General features: G+C 56.8%; 1 protein-coding gene across 3 annotated transcripts in view; it reads right to left on the reverse strand.

Moving 5' to 3' along the window:
* Positions 1-17,612, reverse strand: part of larp1 (La ribonucleoprotein 1, translational regulator) — a 108,206-nt gene that overhangs the window by 42,453 nt on the left and 48,141 nt on the right. For all 3 annotated transcript variants that reach the window (XM_078230669.1, XM_078230672.1, XM_078230671.1), the window contains exons 2-3: positions 14,318-14,379; positions 2,061-2,120 (exon numbers count right to left, since the gene is read on the reverse strand). In XM_078230669.1, coding sequence (XP_078086795.1) covers positions 2,061-2,120; positions 14,318-14,379 — 122 coding nt within the window. The remainder of the gene's footprint in view (positions 1-2,060; positions 2,121-14,317; positions 14,380-17,612) is intronic.

Raw genomic sequence — 17,612 nt, forward strand, 5'->3', positions numbered from 1 at the left:
TGGGGCTAGCTCAGTGGTTAAAAAAGGGTGGCATGGACAAGTTGACCCGAAGGGCCTGTTTCCATGCTGTAAACCTCTGTGACTATGACTGTGTGTGTGATTAACACAGTGGAGGACTGTGACAAAATACAGGAAGATATTAATACACTTGCAGAATGGGTGTTTTAGATGGTAAATATATTCTAGAGGGAACTGTGAGGTGGTACATTATGATAAAGACTAAGAAGACCATATACTGCTCATGGTAAGAGTCTAAATGAGGTCAAGGAGCAAAGGGTTCTAGGGATATAGATAGAGAAATCACTCAAAGTAGTTTTGCAGGTTAAATGGGTCATTAAAAAGTAAACCAAGCACTGGGATTCATTTCTAAAATGATAGAATTGAAAAGCAGAGAAGTTAGGTTAAATTTATTTTGAATACAGATTCTACGTTAGACCACACTTGTAGTGTAATGCACAGTTCTGGTCTCCATATTAGGACACAGGGGCATTGAGAAGGCATAAACAAAGATTTACGAAGATAATTCCAGAACTGAAACACAATAGTTATCTGGAAAGATAGGACAGCCTGAGGCTCATTAGTTCGGAAAAGGCCGGGAGGTGACCGGCTGTATGTCTTTAAATTGGTGAATAGGTTTGATAGGATAGACAGAAGGGAAACTTTCCAAAACCAAATCACTTTCAGAGTTGAAATTGCCAATATTTCCATCTGTGGGAGAAGTCATAACTATTGGTTAGTCACAAATAAACCCAACAAGGAATTCACGGAAACCTTTTTACCGAGAGAGCGATGAGAATATAGAACAATAGTTGAGATTAATACAATAGACATTTAAGGGGAAGCCAGGTAATTACATAAAGGAGAAAGGAACAGAAGATTGTGTCGTTTGGGTTAGATGAAGTAGGGTGGGAGGAGGCTTTTGTGGAGTATAAAAAAGCAGCGTTGACCTGTTGCACAGAATGGACTCATAGACTTGACATAAACTTGGTTTGTAATTCCCTGGAATATATGGGGTGATTTGAAAGGGGTTTTGGAGAGCATTGCGAAGGTAAAATCAGGTAATGACATAGCACATAATGAGACAATGTCCTTCCCAATCTTGCACTTTGCTGGAGCCATTCAATCAAATCCATTCCCCCTGCAAAAATGTTCCTTTCAAGTAATTATCCAATTCTCTTTTGAAAATTACTATTGAATGAACTTCCACTACCCCTTTAGGTAATGCAACTCGCTGCGTTCACATATCCTCTGGTTACTAACTCCTCCACTACTGAAATGTGTTTTTCGTATTTGTTTTATCAAACCTATTCATGATTTTGAATAACCTTTCTCCAATCTTCTCATTACTTCTCTACTCGAAGGAAGACTCCTAGCTTTTTCAGTCTTTCATCCCTGGTACCACACTAGTAAATCTCTCCTGCACACTCTCTAAAGACCTTGAATCCTACCAGAAGGACAAATAATACAGTTGAGGCTTAACCAATGGTTTACGAAGTTTTAGCATAACTGCCTGGTGTTTGCACTCTATACTTCCATCAATACAGCCAAATTCTCAACTTGCCCCCATCATATTCAAAGATTTGTGCATACACACCCATACTGATCTCGGCTACTGAACCACTTTTAAAATCACTCAAGATAAAAATTGTTCTTCGTAGATGAATTAATAATCTGAAATCAATAGATCTCAGTTAGCCAAGGTACTATGGAATTTGAAACCAGGGCAGGTAGATGGAGGTAAGCAGCATGAATCAACCATGAACCTACTGAATGGTAGCACAGGCTAGAGGGGCTGAATGGTCTGTCATTCTAGCATTGGCTCTCTATGCAATGTAAACCCAACTTGACTCTAAACCTAAAATCATCGACCTTCCATCCCAGGAGATAATTATTACAGCCTGACTGCCATCAATAATACTAAACTAACTTGGTTACATTAACCCCAGGAATCTGGCCTCAGAATTGCAGCTGTTTCTGCAGACCCCCTTCCTTGACTCTCAGCTTTGACAATTTGCCAACAATAGAAGTTACAAAGTGAATAAACCCTGACACAATAATACCTTGTTATTGACAATTTCACCAGGTGTGGGCCAGTTTGTGGTGTCACCAAAATCGCTGACCTGCAACAGAAAAAGAATTCCCCCGTCAGATATTTTCAAACACAATCAGGCCTCAATTCTGATACTTTGACAATATCTAACATTCATTTATACAAAGAAAATTAGATTCCATAACTGCACCCTCTCTGTCATTTCAACAATCCTGACAGAGGGAACAATAATCTCAATCAGTACCAAACAGTCATCTTGACAATAGTCACTGATCTCAACAATCAATAACATCATTCCACAAGGGGAGATGGTGGCGTAGTGGCTGACTAGTAATCCAGAGGCCCAGGATAACGCTCTGGGGACATGGGTTCAAATCTCTCCAAGACAGCTGGTGGAATTTAAATTCAATTAATAAATTGTGAATATAAAGCTAGTCTCAGTAATGGTGACCAGAAAACGATCATTGATTGTCATTAAAACCCATCTGACTCACTAATGTCCTTTAGAATAGGAAATCTGCCATTCTTACCTGGTTCGACCTACATGTGACTCCAGTCCCACAGCAATGTGGCTGACTTCTTAACTGACCTCTTGAAAAGGCCTCTTAGCAAAAAGGGCTGGGCTTCAAATGCTGGCCTTGCCAATGAGGCGCACATCCCATGAAAGAAAAAAACTATTCATTCTGGATAGAAGAACAGGGGGACTGAATGCTGCACTTAACCTAGTAAAACACCACAAGGTGCTTCACAGGGGCACTATTCAACAAACCATAATGTGTCAAGTCGAATGAGTTCAGCCCATGACGGCCTAACCTCCAACACCAAGCAGAGAAAGTTCCACCAGAACACTTCCCCAACCCCATCATAATTATAGATTTTGCACATAGTGGATTTGTTTTTTTTTAAAGGGGGCTTGCAAGAGCTGAATGAACCCTCAAACGCTGAAATTTATGCAGTAACCAGTGTACATGTAACTTCGAGGCAATATGGGTGTGAAAAACTGGTTTGCAAGCTGGTCACCTCTTGGTGATGCCTATCCACTTAGAAACTGGGGAACAGGTCAACAATTCACATCTGTTTCCAAACACCTGCAATTCCAATATGGGATCCTCCTCTGGGGCCAGAGTCAAAAACCCCAGACACCAGTATCCCAGGCCAACACCACACATTACACCCAAAGTTCTTTCCTCTCCCCTCTGAAACATTCGAGAGCAAAGTGAAATTAAAGCCGTTCCGCACTTTGGAGTGTGTGTCCAATAACATGCAGACTGAATGGCTTGCAATGCCCAGAGAAATATTGCTGCAATGTGGACAGGGACCATCTTGTAATGTTAGCTTTTGTCCCATGCAGCTGGCTACTTGGAAGCTGGCAGAGCTAATTTTGGATTCCCATGGGTTTGGTGCTGATAGGCTCATGGAGCAGGCGGAAGAGGAGAAAGTGACACACAGTAAATAATCAGGGCAGTATTTTAAGGCACCATCTCTGCAGCAGATAAATTTAGCTTTCACTAAAGAGGACGGTGGGAGACTGCAACTTCTGAGCCCAGAGCATTCAACATCAACATGCAAATTCCCCGTCAGTCCTGAATACTGACATCAACAGTGTAAATATAGTATGTAATCACTCAGTGTTTCTAGATACACTGCCCAAATTCTTTTATTATTTATTGTTCAAATCTTTTCCTTCACAACCAGATCTGGTCAAAAGTATCAATCATCCTGGCATGAAGCAGCTCTACGTCTGCACATCACATCGCCAATTGTTCAGCCCCATTCCACTTATGCATAATGGTAACAGCATTTAAGTAGCCACCTGCGAAACCATCAACTTCAATCTTCCCCAATTGATCATGCAGAGGGGGCTGGGGAGATGTACGACACATTAACGTGACAACCCCGACATCAGTACACCTGTCCAACCATGTTTACTGCAGAAATCCGAATCCATGGTGGTGCAGGAACATTTGGCTGAAGGTAAACTCTATAGGGAAAATCCTGAGTATTCCTGTGAGGCATTCAGCACAAACTACCTCAAATATCCAATCACAATTTGCAACAATAGTGTCTTTAATGGATTAAAAGGGGGGGGAGGGCGAGGGCGGGGAGGCGGAGGGGAGGGAGCGGGGAGGCGGAGGGGAGGGAGCGGAGGGGGGAGGGGAGGGAGCGGAGGGGGGAGGGGAGGGAGCGGAGGGGGGAGGGGGGCGGAGGGGAGGGGAGGGGGGCGGAGGAGAGGGGAGGGGGGCGGAGGGGAGGGGAGGGGCGGGGGCGGAGGGGAGGGGCGGGGGCGGAGGGGAGGGGCGGGGGCGGAGGGGAGGGGCGGGGGCGGAGGGGAGGGGCGGGGGAGGGGCGGGGGCGGAGGGGAGGGGCGGGGGCGGAGGGGAGGGGCGGAGGGGAGGGGCGGAGGGGAGGGGCGGAGGGGAGGGGTGGAGGGGAGGGGCGGGGGCAGAGGGGAGGGGGCGGAGGGGAGGGGCGGGGGCGGAGGGGAGGGGCGGAGGGGAGGGGCGGAGGGGAGGGGGCGGAGGGGAGGGGGCGGAGGGGAGGGGGCGGGGGCGGAGGGGAGGGGCGGGGCGGAGGCGGAGGGGAGGGGCGGGGGCGGAGGGGAGGGGCGGGGGCGGAGGGGAGGGGAGGGGCGGGGGGGAGGGGCGGGGGCGGAGGGGAGGGGGCGGAGGGGAGGGGCGGGGGCGGAGGGGAGGGGCGGGGGCGGAGGGGAGGGGCGGGGGCGGAGGGGAGGGGCGGAGGGGAGGGGCGGAGGGGAGGGGCGGAGGGGAGGGGCGGGGGCGGAGGGGCGGTGGGGAGGGGCGGGGGCGGAGGGGAGAGGCGGGGCGGAGGGGGCGGAGGGGAGGGGCGGGGCGGGGGCGGAGGGGAGGGGCGGGGGGAGGGGCGGGTGCGGGGGCGGAGGGGAGGGGCGGGGGCGGAGGGGAGGGGCGGGGGCGGAGGGGCGGAGGGGCGGGGGCGGAGGGGAGGGGAGGGGGCGGAGGCGGAGGGGCGGGGGCGGAGGGGAGGGGGCGGAGGGGAGGGGGCGGAGGGGAGGGGGCGGAGGGGAGGGGCGGTGGCGGAGGGGAGGGGGCGGAGGGGAGGGGCGGGGGCGGAGGGGAGGGGCGAGGGCGGAGGGGAGGGGGCGGAGGGGAGGGGCGGGGGCGGAGGGGAGGGGGCGGAGGGGCGGGGGCGGAGGGGAGGGGCGGAGGCAGAGGGGAGGGGCGGGGGCGGAGGCGAGGGGCGGGGGCGGAGGGGAGGGGCGGGGGCGGAGGGGAGGGGGCGGAGGGGAGGGGCGGGGGCGGAGGGGAGGGGCGGGGGCGGAGGGGAGGGGCGGGGGCGGAGGGGAGGGGTGGGGGCGGAGGGGAGGGGTGGGGGCGGAGGGGAGGGGGCGGAGTGGAGGGGGCGTGGGGAGGGGCGGGGGCGGAGGGGAGGGGCGGGGGCGGAGGCGGAGGCGGGGGCGGAGGGGAGGGGGCGGAGGGGAGGGGCGGGGGCGGAGGGGAGGGGCGGGGGCGGAGGTGAGGGGCGGGGGCGGAGGGGAGGGGCGGGGGCGGAGGGGAGGGGGCGTGGGGAGGGGCGGGGGCGGAGGGGAGGGGCGGGGGCGGAGGGGAGGGGCGGGGGCGGAGGGGAGGGGGCGGAGGGGAGGGGCGGGGGCAGAGGGGAGGGGCGGGGGCGGAGGGGAGGGGCGGGGGCGGAGGGGAGGGGGCGGAGGGGAGGGGCGGGGGCGGAGGGGAGGGGCGGGGGCGGAGGGTAGGGGCGGGGGCGGAGGGGCGGGGGCGGAGGGTAGGGGAGGGGGCGGAGGGGAGGGGAGGGGCGGGGGCGGAGGGGAGGAGGCGGAGGGGAGGGGCGGGGGCGGAGGGGAGGGGCGGGGGCGGAGGGGAGGGGCGGGGGCGGAGGGGAAGGGCGGGGGCGGAGGGGAGGGGCGGGGGCGGAGGGGAGGGGCGGGGGCGGAGGGGAGGGGCGGGGGCGGAGGGTAGGGGCGGGGGCGGAGGGGAGGGGCGGGGGCGGAGGGGAGGGGCGGTGGCGGAAGGGCGGGGGCGGAGGGGCGGGGGCGGAGGGGCGGGGGCGGAGGGGAGGGGGCGGAGGGGAGGGGGCGGAGGGGAGGGGGCGGAGGGGAGGGGGCGGAGGGGAGGCGGCGGAGGGGAGGGGGCGGAGGGGAGGGGGCGGAGGGGAGGGGGAGGTGGGGACGGGGCGGAGGGGAGGGGGCGGAGGGGAGGGGGCGGAGGGGAGGGGGCGGAGGGGAGGGGGCGGAGGGGAGGGGGCGGAGGGGAGGGGGCGGAGGGGAGGGGGCGGAGGGGAGGGGGCGGAGGGGAGGGGGCGGAGGGGAGGGGGCGGAGGGGAGGGGGAAGAGGGGAGGGGGCGGAGGGGATGGTGCGGAGGGGAGGGGGCGGAGGGGAGGGGGCGGAGGGGAGGGGGCGGAGGGGAGGGTCGGTGGCGGAGGGGAGGGGCGGCAGCGGAGGGGAGGGGCGGGAGCGGAGGGGAGGGGCGGGGGCGGAGGGGAGGGGCGGAGGGGAGGGGGCGGAGGGGAGGGGCGGGGGCGGAGGGGAGGGGCGGGGGCGGAGGGGAGGGGCGGGGGCGGAGGGGAGGGGGCGGAGGGGAGGGGCGGGGGCGGGGCGGGAGGGGAGGGGCGGGGGCGGAGGGGAGGGGCGGAGGGGAGGGGCGGAGGGGAGGGGCGGAGGGGAGGGGCGGGGGCAGAGGGGAGGGGCGGGGGCAGAGGGGAGGGGCGGGGGCGATGAGTGGGGCGGAGGGGAGGGGAGGGGCGGGGGCGGAGGGGAGGGGCGGGGGCGGAGGGGAGGGGCGGGGGCGGAAGGGAGGGGCGGGGGGGGAGCGGGGCGGGGGCGGAGGGGAGGGGCGGGGGCGGAGGGGAGGGGCGGGGGCGGAGGGCGGAGGGGAGGGGCGGGGGCGGAGGGGAGGGGCGGGGGCGGAGGGGAGGGGCGGGGGCGCGGAGGGCGGGGGCGGAGGGGCGGAGGGGAGGGGCGGGGGCGGAGGGGAGGGGCGGAGGGGAGGGGCGGGGGCGGAGGGGCGGGGGCGGAGGGGAGGGGCGGGGGCGGAGGGGAGGGGCGGGGCCGGAGGGGAGGGGCGGGGGCGGAGGGGAGGGGCGGGGGCGGAGGGGAGGGGCGGGGGCGGAGGGGAGGGGCGGGGGCGGAGGGGAGGGGCGGGGGCGGAGGGGAGGGGCGGGGGCGGAGGGGAGGGGCGGGGGCGGAGGGGAGGGGCGGGGGCGGAGGGGAGGGGCGGGGGCGGAGGGGAGGGGCGGGGGCGGAGGGGAGGGGGCGGAGGGGAGGGGGCGGAGGGGAGGGGGCGGAGGGGAGGGGCGGGGGCGGGGGAGGAGGGGAGGGGCGGGGGCGGAGGGGAGGGGCGGGGGCGGAGGGGAGGGGGCGGAGGGGAGGAGGCGGAGGGGAGGAGGCGGAGGGGAGGGGCGGGGGCGGAGGGGAGGGGGCGGAGGGGAGGAGGCGGAGGGGAGGGGCGGGGCGGGGGCGGAGGGTCGGGGGCGGAGGGGCGGGGGCGGAGGGGAGGGGGCGGAGGGGAGGGGGCGGAGGGGAGGGGGCGGAGGGGAGGGGGCGGAGGGGAGGGGGCGGAGGGGAGGGGGCGGAGGCGGAGGGGAGGGGGCGGAGGGGCGGGGGCGGAGGGGAGGGGGCGGAGGGGAGGGGGCGGAGGGGAGGGGGCGGAGGGGAGGGGGCGGAGGGGAGGGGGCGGAGGGGAGGGGGCGGAGGGGAGGGGCCGGAGGGGAGGGGGCGGAGGGGAGGGGGCGGAGGGGAGGGGGCGGAGGGAGGGGGCGGAGGGAGGGGGCGGAGGGGAGGGGGCGGAGGGGAGGGGGCGGAGGGGAGGGGGCGGAGGGGAGGGGGCGGAGGGGAGGGGGCGGAGGGGAGGGGGCGGAGGGGAGGGGGCGGAGGGGAGGGGGCGGAGGGGAGGGGGCGGAGGGGAGGGGGCGGAGGGGAGGGGGCGGAGGGGAGGGGGCGGAGGGGAGGGGGCGGAGGGGAGGGGGCGGAGGGGAGGGGGCGGAGGGGAGGGGGCGGAGGGGAGGGGGCGGAGGGGAGGGGGCGGAGGGGAGGGGGCGGAGGGGAGGGGGCGGAGGGGAGGGGGCGGAGGGGAGGGGGCGGAGGGGAGGGGGCGGAGGGGAGGGGGCGGAGGGGAGGGGGCGGAGGGGAGGGGGCGGAGGGGAGGGGGCGGAGGGGAGGGGGCGGAGGGGAGGGGGCGGAGGGGAGGGGGCGGAGGGGAGGGGGCGGAGGGGAGGGGGCGGAGGGGAGGGGGCGGAGGGGAGGGGGCGGAGGGCCGGGGGCGGAGGGGCGGGGGCGGAGGGGAGGGGGCGGAGGGGAGGGGGCGGAGGGGAGGGGGCGGAGGGGAGGGGGCGGAGGGGAGGGGGCGGAGGGGAGGGGGCGGAGGGGAGGGGGCGGAGGGGAGGGGGCGGAGGGGAGGGGGCGGAGGGGAGGGGGCGGAGGGGAGGGGGCGGAGGGGAGGGGGCGGAGGGGAGGGGGCGGAGGGGAGGGGGCGGAGGGGAGGGGGCGGAGGGGAGGGGGCGGAGGGGAGGGGGCGGAGGGGAGGGGGCGGAGGGGAGGGGGCGGAGGGGAGGGGGCGGAGGGGAGGGGGCGGAGGGGAGGGGGCGGAGGGGAGGGGGCGAGGCGGAGGGGAGGGGGCGAGGCGGAGGGGAGGGGCGAGGCGGAGGGGAGGGGCGAGGCGGAGGGGAGGGGCGAGGCGGAGGGGAGGGGGCGAGGCGGAGGGGAGGGGCGAGGCGGAGGGGAGGGGCGAGGCGGAGGGGAGGGGCGAGGCGGAGGGGAGGGGCGAGGCGGAGGGGAGGGGCGAGGCGGAGGGGAGGGGCGAGGCGGAGGGGAGGGGCGAGGCGGAGGGGAGGGGCGAGGCGGAGGGGAGGGGCGAGGCGGAGGGGAGGGGCGAGGCGGAGGGGAGGGGCGAGGCGGAGGGGAGGGGCGAGGCGGAGGGGAGGGGCGAGGCGGAGGGGAGGGGCGAGGCGGAGGGGAGGGGCGAGGCGGAGGGGAGGGGCGAGGCGGAGGGGAGGGGCGAGGCGGAGGGGAGGGGCGAGGCGGAGGGGAGGGGCGAGGCGGAGGGGAGGGGCGAGGCGGAGGGGAGGGGCGAGGCGGAGGGGAGGGGCGAGGCGGAGGGGAGGGGCGAGGCGGAGGGGAGGGGCGAGGCGGAGGGGAGGGGCGAGGCGGAGGGGACGGGCGAGGCGGAGGGGAGGGGCGAGGCGGAGGGGAGGGGCGAGGCGGAGGGGAGGGAAGGGAGGCAGGGGGAGGGAGGCAGGGGAGGCGGAAGGGGGGGGGGAGGTGGAAAGAGGGGGGAGGTGGGAGGAGGGGGGAGGTGGGAGGAGGGGGGAGGTGGGAGGTGGGGGGAGGTGGGGGGAGGTGGGAGGAGGTGGGAGGAGGGGGGAGGTGGGAGGAGGGGGGAGGTGGGAGGAGGGGGGAGGGTGGAGGTGGGGGGAGGGTGGAGGTGGGGGGAGGGTGGAGGTGGGGGGAGGGTGGAGGTGGGGGGAGGGTGGAGGTGGGGGGAGGGGGCGGTGGGGGGAGGGGGAGGTGGGGGGAGGGGGAGGGGGGAGGTGAGGGGAGGGGGGAGGTGGGAGGAGGGGGGAGGTGGGAGGAGGTGGGAGGTGGGAGGAGGGGGGAGGTGGGAGGAGGGGGGAGGTGGGAGGAGGGGGGAGGTGGGAGGAGGGGGGAGGTGGGAGGAGGGGGGAGGTGGGAGGAGGGGGGAGGTGGGAGGAGGGGGGAGGTGGGAGGAGGGGGGAGGTGGGAGGAGGGGGGAGGTGGGAGGAGGGGGGAGGTGGAGAGAGGGGGGAGGTGGAGAGAGGGGGGAGGTGGAGAGAGGGGGGAGGTGGAGTGAGGGGGGAGGTGGAGAGAGGTGGAGAGAGGGGGGGGGAGGTGGGGAGAAGGGGGAGGTGGGAGAGAGGGGGGAGGGGGGTCGGCACGACACACCCAGTGGGGACACCCAGTGAAAGCGTGGGACAGGAGCCAGTGAACAAACTGCAGCTTCGGAATCCAGGTCAGTTCATTTTTCATGTTACAATTCACTTTGCTGCTAATTTTCAAGTGATGATTGTAACACGTGATAAATAGCTGTATCATGTTAAAAACAGCACCAACAGACCATATCTGCCACCTATTGCCTCCATTCAAACAATGACAACAATTCAAAAGCGACAAATTGATATAAAACATTTTCGATATCCTATGGTTGTGAAAGGCACTTTTGTTTTCAATTTGCTCTCTTGTAAACATCGTGACAAAGATCACAAAATGCAGCAACTGCTCCAACGGAATCAGACACTGACAACTATAGAATCCCTGCAGTGCACAAAGAGGACATCCGGCCCATCGAGTCTGCACTGACTCCCAAAAAAACATCCCACCCAGGCCATCCCCACCTCTCTATCCCCATAACCCCACACATTTACCATGGCTAATTCACCTAACCGCACATCTTTGGACTGTGGGAGGAACCAGAGCAACCTCAAATATTATTTCAGCAAAAACAGGGCCAAATCAGAGCTTTGGTCCTTGTTATGTTTCTAAAGCAGGGTTTCCCAAACTTTGAGCCACCGAACCCCCAGAGACCCCCCAGGTGCATCAGCGAACCCCAAACATTCCCACAATGTTGATGTCCCTTTTTTTGCCGCGGAATAGGCACGAACACAAATTAAATGTTCGTAAGTCTCTTTGATCTCGATCCGGGCACACATTAGGATTTAAAAAGAGACACAATCACAAATACATTCACCAGCTACTTGGTCCCTCACATTAACCCCTGTCCATGCCACCCTCCCATGGCCCCTTAACATTAGTCCCTGGAGGTAGTACCCATCTCGAGATTGGGTCATCTAAAACATTTGGGATAAAGGCACTCCCAGCCCAATTAGCTCCACAATATCCTCCTCGCTATTATCTTTGTTAAAATTGAGAGAGCTTAGACTCCCAAAGACAAGCCAAACAACAGCCAAATGTAGGGTTATACCGTATAGCTGATGTTCATTCTTCTCCATCACCATCTATGGGTATGTCCTGTCCCATCAGGACTGGCCCACCAGAGGTAGTAGCAGTGATATACTGTCAAGAGGCAGTCATTCTGGGAGTTGTCAACAGCAACTCCAGGCCCCCATGAAGTCCCATAGCATCAGGTCAAACAAGGACAAGGAAACCTCCTGGTGATTCCTACCTATTACCCTCCCTCAGCTGATTAATCAGTACTCCTCCATGCTGAACACTACCAAGAAGTAGTACTGAGGATAGCAAAGGCAAAGAATAGAAGAGACTTCAATGTCTACCATCAAAAGTGACTTGACAACATCATGGGACTTGACGAGCTCCATCAGAAACAGAAAGATCTGACAGACAGAGCCTGCAGGAGGTGGTGAGAGAATAACAAATGGAAAACCTATCTTTTTTTAATTCATTCATGGAATGTGAAGGAAGCCTTAGTTGCCTACTCCTAATTGCTGTTGAGAAAGTGGTGGTGGTGAGCTATTTTCTTGAACTGCTGCAGTCCATATGGTGGAGGTAAATCAAAAGCTTTTTAGGAAACAAGTGCCATGTTTTTAATCCTCCAGCAGTGAAGAAATGGCAATATAGTCCATCCCAAAACAGAGAGATTTGGAAGGGAGCTTACAGGTGTTGGTGCTCCCATGTGTCTGCCATCTTCAACCTTGACCTTGTCCTCGCCAACCTACCTGTCCGAAATACAAATATCCATGACATAAGTGCTAGGTGCTCCTTGTAGATGCCAAGTCTAGTGTTCAAACTGAGACACACTCCATTGTGTTGTGTGGCACTATCCTCATAGGAAGTAGGAAAATTCAGAGTCGACTCGGAAAACCAAATCTGGGTATCCATGAAGTTGAGTGGGTCATCATCAGCGGCAAAAATCGTATTCAACCACAGTGTGCAACTACTCTTTACCATCAACATCAGGCCAGGGGAGGGGGCCAACCTTTTGTCTTATTCTTTCATTGGATGTGAGTGTCACTGGTAAGGCCAGCAACTGTTGCCCAGCTCACCAAGGAGAGCAGAGCAGACAGGGGGCAGCAGCAGGTGTACCCAAACATGAGATGCCAGGTTGCTGAAGCTATGATGTGGCACTACATGCATGCTGAATAGTGGATGACAGAGATAGAGGTGAAACATCCCACAACCAACAGATCAGATCAAAGTTCAGAAGTTCTGTCACATCCACTCGCAAATGGTAGAGGACAATCCAAATAATTAATGAACAGAGGCGGCTCTATGAATATCTCCATGCTCAATGATGCTGGAGGTTGATGTGCGCACAACATCCTCAGGAAGAAGTACTGAGGGTCAGATCTATGTCGGCTGCCACCTGAGCTCCCAAAATCAGAGATGCTAGCCTTCAGCCAATTTGAATCATTCAACCCAATGTCAAGAAAAGCCAAGTAACAACTATGAGTCCTCACATCCTAACTGTAACATTGAAGACTTGTGCTCCACATTTGTACTCCAGGACCAGCCATGCCTTCACCCAAGCATTCCAAAACACTGACAAAAACAGTGTCCACCCAACAATGTGGAAAGCTGCCCAGGTAGATCCTGCCCACAAACAGCAGAGCAAATCTATCCAAGTCAATTACCATCAGGGCTCAAAATAGACTGGGACAGCGGGAAAATTAACCTTTGAAAACCTTTAACAGTCCGTGAAAAAGAAAAAAGCGGATGGAAAATTCAAAACATTGAGAGAGAAATCTCCCCCATACAGGTGCAGCATCTGTGCTGTAACTGCAAATACTTAGGATATCCTTAAACACTTGCAAGGAGGCTGAGGAGAGCCAAGGAAGCCAAGGAGGTTGGATGAGTCAGTGGGGTATGGCAAGGCAGCTGGGGACAGGTGAGGAGGCCAGGGAGAGGCAGGGAGCGATGAGGAGGCTGGGTGAACCAGCAAGGAGTAGCGCAGAGGCTGACCAAGTGAGCAGAGAGTGGCGAGGAGACTAGCGATAGTTGTCGGCATTTGACAGAATCTTGCATCAAGGAACACTTGAAAAATTGAAGTCAATGATGATCAGGGAAAAAACTTTCCATTGGTTGGACTCAGTTAGCAGCAAGGAAGGTGGCTGTGAACATTGGAGGTTAATTACCCCAGCACCAAAACATTGCTTCAAATGCTCTCTAAATTATTGTCCGAGACTCAACCACCTTCAACAATCACTTTCCTTCTATCAAAGCTTGCTGATGAATGCAGAGCGTACAGTTCTATTTGCAACTCCTCAGATACTGAAGCAGTCAGTGCCTCCACATGAAGCAAGGGCTGGACAACATTCAGGCCTGGCCTGATAAGTGGCAAATAACATTTTGTGCAGCACAATTGCCAAAGAACGACCATCTCCAATGAGAAAACGTCAAGCCATCTCCCCGCGGCATTCAATGGCATTTCCATCATCAAATCCTCCACCATCAATATCTAGGAGGCCAATAACTAGCAATTTAACTGGATTAACCACAAACACTGTGGCTACAAGAGTAGACCAAAGGTAGGATGTTTTGTGTTCTGACTCACCTCCTGACCCTCCAAATCTTTTCCATCTTCTAAAAGACACATCCAGTAGCATGATGGACTATTCTGCATTTGCCTGGATGAGTGCAGCTCCAACAACACTCAAGAAGCTCAACACCATTCAGGACAAAGTAGCTCCCATGATCAGCACCTCATCCATCACTTTAAACATGCACTCCCTTCCAAACAAGCTCATAACTGATTCGTATCATCTATAAGATGCAATGCAACAACTCAGCAAGAATTCCCCAACAACCCCTCCCAAACACATGACGACCCCCTGCCACCTAGGACAAAGGTAGCAGATACCTTTGCACACCAGCACCTTCAAATTCCTGTCCAAGCCACACAATATCCTGACTTGTGGTTTTATCATCATCAATTGGTAAAAATCCTGGAACTCCCCACCTAAGACTACAGGAGAACCTTGACCAGAAACTTGCAGCTCTTCTCGGCAGCTCAGCATCACCACCTCCTACAGTAGCAGCTGGCGCACACACAGAGAATTAGCCCCAAAGCATAGTTTCTGACATTAATGTTCAAAACTGCCATGAACATCCTAACTGACCCAGTGGGATGAATTAGGAGTAATGTATACACTGTAGCCAAGAGCATCACCCCAACACCAGAGCTGGCAAACCACACAGATCTAGCAGAGCTGACAAACTCAGAATCGAGAGATTATCTTCTATATATAGCAAGGGGAGACCATGAAGAGTTGGTGGAGTGAGTAACTTTTAACAAAGAAAACACAAAATAAAATTTTAAAAATAGAACGTGCAAGTTAGTTGCATTTACCTTGGCCCCTTTCTTTGGTCTTGGGTTCCCTGCTTTGACGACTTTAGCTGGTGCTGGCATTTCTGTAGAGGAGGAAAAGATGAACACCATCAATGTTTATTCAGTCACACCTGGCCTGAATATTGACAGCCAATTGGCTGACAGCTGCCCTTGATTGTTGACCCAGGACAGGCAAGATCAATCGAGGACCCCAGGTGATGGCATAGGGTGGCTGTGACCTCACACTGGATTCAACCATAGCCTGTGGGGGAACCTTCAGCATCCTATAAACAATCACCCTCCCCTTCATACTATTCCCATCTGCAATACCTTCCCTGTCCCCTGCGCCAGTGACCCACCCTACCCTGATCCTCTTTCCCCAGCACAATATCTCTCTCAAAAGCTTCCCTCCATTACCCATACTTTCTCTTCACAACATACCTTCCTTCCTCCCACCCCATGCAAGCAAACTTCATATCCAAGAGGGCAGAGAAAACTACTGACATGAGAACTGCAGTAAACTTGTGCTTGCTTTTTCACTCTTGCTCATACAAACTTCTAACAACAACAATAATGTATCATTAATTTTCTACAGGCTGGGCAGATACTCACCTTGATGCGAGCTCCTGCCTCTCTCACGCTCTCTCTCCGTGATGCAAAAGCTGAGGAAAGGCACAGGCATTGTTTACCTGGAACTAGGTGCCTCCCAGGGCCATATCACTTCGAGAAAAGGTCTCCAGGCTAGGCTGTACCCTGGAAGCAGGGCTCCAGCAGGCTGATGGCACATATTCCAGACACCTCTGTCCTCACTGAGGCATCTTCTGAGCTCAGAAAAGGTGACTCCTCATTGGCCAGAAGTGCAATGATGATATAATACTCAGTGTTACAGCAGGAGGAAATAAACTTTAACCCCAAATGCGTAGAGACAAGACAGCATGTCAGAAATCCAGCTCAACACATTACTGAATGAAAGCCAATTTGGCTGGTGATTCACCAACCAGTAAAATAAAAAAAACTGAAAACACCAGATATATAACAAAGCAATAGATCGTGAGGAATGTTAGAACTTGGTGGTGCCTGAACAGCCACAACAGTTTCTTGTTGGATGTCTTTGACAATTTATAACTTCTTCCTCTCCCTTTCATTCAAACAATGCTCACAACTGAGAATACAGAAAAACATTAAGAACTGTGAAACAAAAACAGAAAATGCTGGAAAATCTCAGCAGGTCTGACAGCATCTGTGGAGAGACAATAGAGCCAACATTTTGAGTCCTGATGACCCCTTCATCATTAAGAACTGTAGTGTCCGTACTTTCTATTCATAATGCACCATAACACAATCCTTGCTTCCACATTCTAACCCAATGTTTGCTTGCTTATTCCAACATATAACCCATGCTCAGTTGTCAAATTTCATCCACATTAACTCTCACGCCGCAAAAAAAATGTCAGAATCAAGAGTCGATATGACCTTTCTCAAGCCAGCATTTTGATTTTTTTTCCCCACAATGACAGCATCAAGATGTAAGTATTTCTGGTGACTAGCATTCTCTCATACACCTTAGATAATCAAATTTCACTCCCAACCCATTGTTTTGAAGTACTTATTCCACATTTGCAATGGTCTTCAGCTATGAAATTAGGACAGGTCACAGTGGACTGATATTGGAATGTTGTACACATTATACAAAGGTACTGTACAGGTTAATAAGTAATATGTTTGACAGATACTATAATGGTTACACTAAGGTTACAATAGTTGTCAAAGCCACCAAAAGCAGGGCTGAATGGAAAACTCAAGCAACTGAATGTCAGCAATATAACATTTATGCAGCACCTTTAACATAGTAAAATGTCTCAATGCTTTGCAGGAGCAATCAAGCGAGAGACATTAAGGCAAGAGATCAAATGGTCAAAGAGGATATTTGAGGTGGTGAAAAAGATGGAGGCACTTAGGGGCAGAATTCCAGACCTTAGGGACTAGCCAGCCTAAGGCATGATCATTAAATGTTGTGATTAAAATCATGGATGCACGAGAGGCTAGAATTGGAAGATCTTAGAAATCTCAAAGGGTTGGAGGGCTGGTGGAATTTGCAGTGTTGGGGAGGGACATGGCCACAAGGGACTTGAGAACAAGAATGAAATTTCTAGTGTTGCTTAGAATGGGAATCAAACTAAGTCACTGAGCACAGGGTTTACTGGATTTGGTGTGAATTAGGATATGAGCAGCAGTTTTGGATGACCTCAAGTCCGAGGAGGATGGAAAATGAGACAGACCAGAAGGGACATTTGAATAGTTGAGGCTGGAGGTAACAAGATTGGTTTTCTGTTTTTCTCTCAATCTCTATATTTTAAACATGTAGCAAAAGTACAAGTTATTTCATTTGTTTTATATCATTTTAAGTCAGGGATGACAGCCTCCAAGCATTTACTCGCATTTGTTACTTCATACATAGCTTTTATTTCATTTGTTAAGAAAAGTTGTGATGTCAGTGTGGGACTCGAGTCCAAGTGTAGGCCAGGCCAAGTTCCCTTCCCAGATAGGCATTAGTCACCTACCTAGCTTTTACAAACAATCTGGCAGGTTTGCGGCTATGCTTTTCGTACCCTCTCAAGGTATCAGATTTCAATTTCACAACTTGCCAGAAGGGAATAGGCAGAATAGCTGAGCTTCCCAGAGCAAGGAGATAAAGATGCAAGACCATGTGTCCGTAATTTAGGACAGAGAGGAGGATTAAGTTTTATTGTTAAACAGTGGGTTGTGAGGCTGTCAGATTGCAGCACAGATCATGTCTATATTTGAGAATAGTTTGGACAAGGAATTAAAGGAACAGGAGGTGAAGGGATTGGGGAAAACAGCAAGTACAAACCTGCTTGTGTGGAAGATAAACCAACATAATAGTTGGATCAAAAGGCTTGTTTCCTTATAGCTGTGAGAATTTAATGTTATTATGCTTTGTAATCCCGTCCACTGGGACAGTAACTGTCACCATAACTGCATTGTAAACCTGCCTAATGTTTTGTTTCCAACAACACCCCAAACCTTCCCCTCCCCTTAACACTCACCTACCATAGGTTCTCTGCACTTCTGCACCAGTTTTTTCTGATATCCTACGGTCATCACTTCCCTTGTTTACTCTGCAGTAATATTCTGGGTTTACTCCCCTCTAATTTCTCCTCAAAGCCCACCCATTTCATTCTGCATTTCAGTCCTGTTGCTCTTCCTGTGCCTGCCCCAATTTATCAATTTGTTTATAGCCTGATGACCAGAGAATTGTGTTATTAATCCATAAGGTGTTACATGCACTGCTACT

Source organism: Mustelus asterias, chromosome 16, assembly GCF_964213995.1.
Source record: "Mustelus asterias chromosome 16, sMusAst1.hap1.1, whole genome shotgun sequence".
NCBI classification, from domain to species: domain Eukaryota; kingdom Metazoa; phylum Chordata; class Chondrichthyes; order Carcharhiniformes; family Triakidae; genus Mustelus; species Mustelus asterias.